The 6,000-nt window shown below is 37.4% G+C and overlaps 1 protein-coding gene across 4 annotated transcripts in view; it reads right to left on the reverse strand.

Annotated features, from left to right (window-relative positions):
• The window catches only part of atg7 (ATG7 autophagy related 7 homolog (S. cerevisiae)), a 77,633-nt gene that overhangs the window by 53,685 nt on the left and 17,948 nt on the right, over window positions 1–6,000 (reverse strand). For all 4 annotated transcript variants that reach the window (XM_008408544.2, XM_017304973.1, XM_017304974.1 and 1 more), the window contains exon 13: window positions 1,825–2,019. In XM_008408544.2, the coding sequence (XP_008406766.1) occupies window positions 1,825–2,019 (195 nt within the window). The remainder of the gene's footprint in view (window positions 1–1,824; window positions 2,020–6,000) is intronic.

Genomic DNA, 6,000 nt, shown 5'->3' on the forward strand with positions numbered 1-6,000 from the left:
TTATTTATTGAAAACCTTGTGAATGTCAGGGAAGCATTTGAAAAAAGGATTAGTTGTGGTGTTACATTTTCTTTGATTTATATATTGTCCAAGTTGGTAAAAAAAAAAAAAAGTTATTGATGACATCCAATTTCTGGCCTGTGTGAAAATTCAGTGCCTCATTTGATTTGAAGATGCATGTACTTGGTTGAATGTTCCGAGGACAAACAAGCACAATCAAGTTCTGTACAGGCATAATAAAAAAAACAAAAAACATCTGATGACTTGGTAGATCACCAACAGATGATTCCTAGGAGGAGTGATAAGGGCAGCCAAACAGAGTCAACATAAAGCAATGAATGACATGGTCTTTGCTWTTGTACCATTTTGAGATACTGTTTCTAAGATATTTATTCAATATTAGGAAAAATTTCCAATTTCTGCAGTAACCTGCAGAAATTGCAGGTTACTGCACCTGTGGTGCGTGACGAAAATCAGATCCTTKATTCATCAGAGCAATGCAGCTGACAGAGGACATTCTTTATTTCTACTGTGACTGCCCACCAATCTGCAGCCTTCACATTTTAAATGTCCTTCTGTTTTCACTCCTGTGTTATGACAGTTCATAATGTCTTGGCCGAAGCTACGCAGTAAGAAAAAAGAAAGAAAAAAAGATCAATTGTGTAAAAAGATACAGCTCTGTCAACTCTACAACTTTGCTTACTTCCAAATAATACCAAAATTAATAAAAGTATGGTGGTGTGCATGGAATCAGTGACTCAGGACTCTTTTCACCTCATTAGTTTACTTCTCTCAGTCTGTTAACTTCATGAATTTATCATTGTATAAATGCTTTCTGTGTCTCTGCTCTCCAATTTTGTCTACAATGATCTGGTTTTTAGTGTCATCTAAAACACCAACACCACAGGAAAGTAGCATATTAGTTAACTTAGTTAACATAAGCAATGCTTCATAATGTGCACCATCTCTAATAACAAGAGCTGATTTTAAAAAAAGCAGCCTCATCTCACAAAAGACCCAGTGACTGCTGAGCTGAGCCATCCATTAAAAAAACTAATCAGCAAAGTAAACACTTCACTGTGCAGCAAAATAGGAGGAGCAACACAAGTTCCTGGCTTTATGCTCAAAATAACTGATTTATAATAGAAAAATATAAGGAAAATAAATAGTAAGAGTCGCACTTCAGTGTTAAGTAAAAGCAGAATAATGACTGTCACAGCAACGATTTCCTTTGTTCTTCTAAGATCTCTATCTATATACTGCAAGTAATGGTCAYAAACCCTGATTAGTTGCTGCGTAACATAATTCTAGAAATGCTGCAACCAAAACAGGAAATTACAACATTGCATTTCGCGCAAATTAGAATAGGTTTATTGTCAATCCAAGGTAATTCACATAGACTTTCACATGTAATTTTCATAACATGTTCACAACAAGTGGTGTTTTACATYTTAAGAGCCATTGCTGACATAAAGCCAGTGTAAATTCTTATAGTGAAAGGCTTTCTATACTGTCTAATATGGAAAACCCTTCGTCAGACCTTTGTGCCGTAAACAGCTGTTTCCTGTGACAATGGTGGTGGAAGAGAGCCGCCCATCAAATGTACAATAYGCACTAATGAGTTAAAAGTGGYCAAAAAGCCTCACAAAGCATTATGATAATTTGCTCAGTGTGCTCCACTGCAGGTGTCCACTTTGACGTTGCGCGTCATTATGTCAGTCATTGTGCGTATGTAAAATAAAACTGAACTTTAATTGCTCYTGAACTTCAACCCGAAGTCACTGGTGTGAGTTCATTTCACATGCTGTACTGTTCCTTTCTTACCTTTCTCTTGCTGGCAGCTATCACAGTGGGCAGCCAGCGGCTCTCCCTTGTGTCCATGAGCAAAAACACCACATCRTGTTCTGAAATGAGCTTCTCTAGCTGCACCACATCTTTCTGGGCCTGGGAAAGCGTAGCCTGAGAGAAATTCACTGGGTGGCCAGGCATTGGGATGCTCATATTGTAGCCCTCGGCGCTCTGAAAGAGGAAATGAAAGCAGAGGCAACCTTATTAAGCCTTGGATGAAATGACTGCGTRTATAAACAGAGGCCAAGTACGTGGTAGCCAACATTAGAGAGTGACTGGTCTGTGGAAATGAGCAGTGAAATAATAATTAGTGGCCTTGTTAGGTTTGGACATACAAGCTGAAGTGAAGACAACTTWTAGCATGTCTGCGTGTTGGAAGTTTGTTCCAAATTACARTAGCATAAAAGTTGAATGAGGAAGGAGACTCAAACTGCCACCATCAGGGGGTTTAGGAACAATCCAGGAACCACAGAGGTTCAAGTTTCTCATAAACTTGAGAACGCCAGCATCAYCATCCACAGCGAACTCAGGTTTATAATTCAACTGACCAAGAAAAGGAYTCTTATCCGAACCCGAAACCTTCAAACATGTATCTAATTCTTTTTCATCGTCAATGTAGTTTTATGTTGTATAATCAATCCACCTGGGGACAAAAGCATCTCAACTAAATCACTGTAAGCCCAAATGACATTGACACCAAATATGACTGAATGTAAACATCTGACTGCAATTGTAAAAAGAAAAACCAAGAACTGTAGGAATGATGGGCAATAATAACTGAGGGCAAAAGTGCTTCACTCAACAGCTACCTTTTAGAGTTAATTTTTTCATGTGGAAAMGTCAGTGCGAGTAGTTTGGYAAATTAGAGCACTCCATAAAGCTTCAATAGTACCACCTACTGCTGTACTTTCAGCCCCCAGTGAACCCTTTTATTGCAATTCTCCCTGAGTCTGTTTTTCAGACGTCTTCTGAGGCTTTGGCTTTTTTATAGTTTGATTGAAACAAAAAGTTAAAAGAAGYTCCTACCAAAAGTCAAACAAAGTTGGTCAATTTAGCCCCACTTATTCTTTTTTGATTGCTGAAAATGTTTTCTTTTTCTTACACACAAAGCTATATTTTTGACAACCGCAAGGACACAGGAAACTGTTTTAGATTTTGATTACATGGTTTATCAAACAGTCTACATATTTCTAAAGTAAGAATTATTATGACAAAAAACCTAAGTSACACTAAAATATTAATAAAACCATTTATTGTTATTTAACTGCATTTTATTCCACATATTTTTGTTATTTTAGACACGACGATAGGCAATCCACTGTGTTGCTGCAACCAGGAGCAACGCTTCTAATTGTTTATTCTATATTTGTGATTTATTGAAATAAACACCTAAAACATTTCAACACYGACATAAYCTCTAAACAAAATTGGAAATAAAATCCCAGAGAGAAAAGCCAAGTCGCTGCTTGTTCATTCCAAACACTGAATTACTACGTCTGGATTYGTCACCATGAAAGAATTGGAAATGTCAAGAGTAATTTCAAATGAAAAACAGAAAAGGGCAAGGATGCGGTGAGATATTTTAATAAGAAGAGCAGCTTTTACTGAATCAGTAGATTTTCCAGGCTTCTCTAAGCATACTTCAAGAGTGGGAGCTGCTAACAAAGTGCTACATTTACATTTAACTTTGACGTAAGTGTTGCTAAGCAGTCAGGTGGCGAGTTCACACTGTACAGATAGTAATCACATTCCAATAACCCCAATAAATATCACCAAGAGAGAAAATGAAATTTCAGTGTGGAAAACACTTATCGCAAAGACTTTATGATGACTCAATATTACAGGATTTCTCCATCAACCAAAACACWAAATACTGGCAACTCCACCAGCTAGCCCAAAATTTTTTCAGCACAGTCAAATATAAAACCTGCTGCTCCCTTCGACACCAAGACCTTTTCTGATCCAGATTTTCTCACTTCAATTACTGGAGTTCTGTGCATTCAGCACCTGATGCTCCCGTACTTGTAGAAAAACAACCCGATGAAAAAAAAAAGAAAAGGAAAGAAGAAACCYTTAATAAAAAGGGAACACATGGATTCAGCTGCTGTGCCTGCAAACAGGCAGAGTTCTTTGCTTCCTATTCTTTTTCCCAGAAGTAGAVAAAARAAAGAAAATTAAAAAAAGGACGGAGACAGAGGCTTGGAAATAAACATGATGRGACGACACCTGCTTGCGTGTGCATTTTAGAAAGCACATCACAGGTGACATTATTATCTCAGATCACTGTATCTCATTACCGGCGAAAACAATCGCACAGTCGTGATGAGGTGCAGGCCAGAGTTCAGCGTAATTTCAGTCTGTAGACGGATGATGAGACATTCAAATTTGGGAAGATTAAAAACTCAAAGATGATTTTACTTAAAAAAATTGAGTCTGAATTCACAAAATTAAGAGAATGACAATATTCTTATCTAAACAGATTTTCAGAGTTTTGCTTAATAATCAGAGTATCTAATATCAGAAAAAACACAGTTAATGTTAGGTAATTGTTTATGGCTTGTATGCATTAAATTATTTCAGCCATGTGTCAGARGAACACACAAGAACATTTCTGAGGCCAGATAATATATATTACATAATAACAGACAATGGGGCATTAGCCGCCTCATTAGGAACACAGTTTACAATCAGCAAAACTWGTAAAATGTACACAGGTGTACAGAGATAATTAAAAATGATAAATATGCATACGGTCCATGCAATTCCAAAAGGCTTAATAATGAGTGAGCTCTATCGCACCCAATCTGAGCCAGTCTTTGAGTTATTGGCTGCCTTTTCATTTGCTAATCCAACCAAAATCTCTCCCTCAGTGGAGCCAGTCATTAATTACTAAAGTAATGAAACCGGTCCATTAATATGCAGATAAAACGGCTTCTCATTTTCTCCTCATTTTGGACACTTTAGATATGACCATTCAACAAGGGAGAAATTTAAATTACTACACTATCCAATAATTTGCTCTAAGTAACAGTCTTTTGTAGAACGAGGCTAAAAAAAAAGACTCATAATTGCTAAAATTACGAGATGACAAATATTTCCATTTGTTTAAAGATTTTACAAACTCTGACCTTGTATAGTAGGTTATAACCACGGGTGAAAGTAAGGGGGTACGGCAGGGTACTGCATACCCCTAAAAGATTTAGCGGGGGTACACAGTACCTGTAAGAGAAGGGAGCGGCTGTCTGCGGTAAAAAATCAGTAATTAGCCGTGACTGATTAGTTTTTCAAGAACAATCTAAAACAGACTTAATCAGTTAATAAATAACTTTTTTCCCATTTCATATGGTCTCTGAACWGTTCRTGCTTTAYTAGAGCAGGGCTGCAAMACGTCGATCGCGGAAGGTTTTGAGTCGATCTCGACATTAGGTGACAAACTGAACGCCGCCAGGAGGCTGAGAGCAGCACGTCCTCCTCCGACTCCTTATCAAAACGTTAATAATTTTATTAAAGAACAACAACAAAAATCAACAAAACGTGTTCAAATAAACAATCCAACAACAATAATAATCTCAGTGATTATTGTTTCTACAAGGTGTTGCGCAATTCTGTGCGTTTCGGTTCCATTACCAAAATAACCAGCAGAGCAGGAGTTTAAAATTAACTAATCAACCACCACTGTGTTCGTGAGAGGCTTATTAATGATAGCAAAATAAATATCAAGCCTGAAAACCTAATATCGTAACGGACTAAATGTTATGTTTTTAACGTAATCTCTGGTCGGCTTGTGGAGGGCGGGAGGTTGCCATGGCAACGGGTGTGACAGAGAGAGACGGAAAGTAAAAAGGTGCGAGTGGTTTAGAGTTGATCACCTGTTCAGGTTGCTTTACCTTTGTTTACCTTTACTGTGGCGCATTACAGCCGCTGTAGTTTCTGAACGTTCAATAAACGACAAACCTGGACTAATTACCTCGTTCTTTGTGAGTATACGTCATTTACAACAAACATCAAACACGGTAAATATGTTTCATTAAGTATTTAACAAACAAATGGATTCTACCGCGATAATTGTGTAAAATTAAATTAATTGTCTTATATAAAAAATAGTTTGGTGCCATCGGGCTCAGAGTCTGAGAGGCTTTTCCTTTATCAAAC

Source organism: Poecilia reticulata, linkage group LG5 (genome assembly GCF_000633615.1).
Source record: "Poecilia reticulata strain Guanapo linkage group LG5, Guppy_female_1.0+MT, whole genome shotgun sequence".
In the NCBI taxonomy this organism is placed as follows: domain Eukaryota; kingdom Metazoa; phylum Chordata; class Actinopteri; order Cyprinodontiformes; family Poeciliidae; genus Poecilia; species Poecilia reticulata.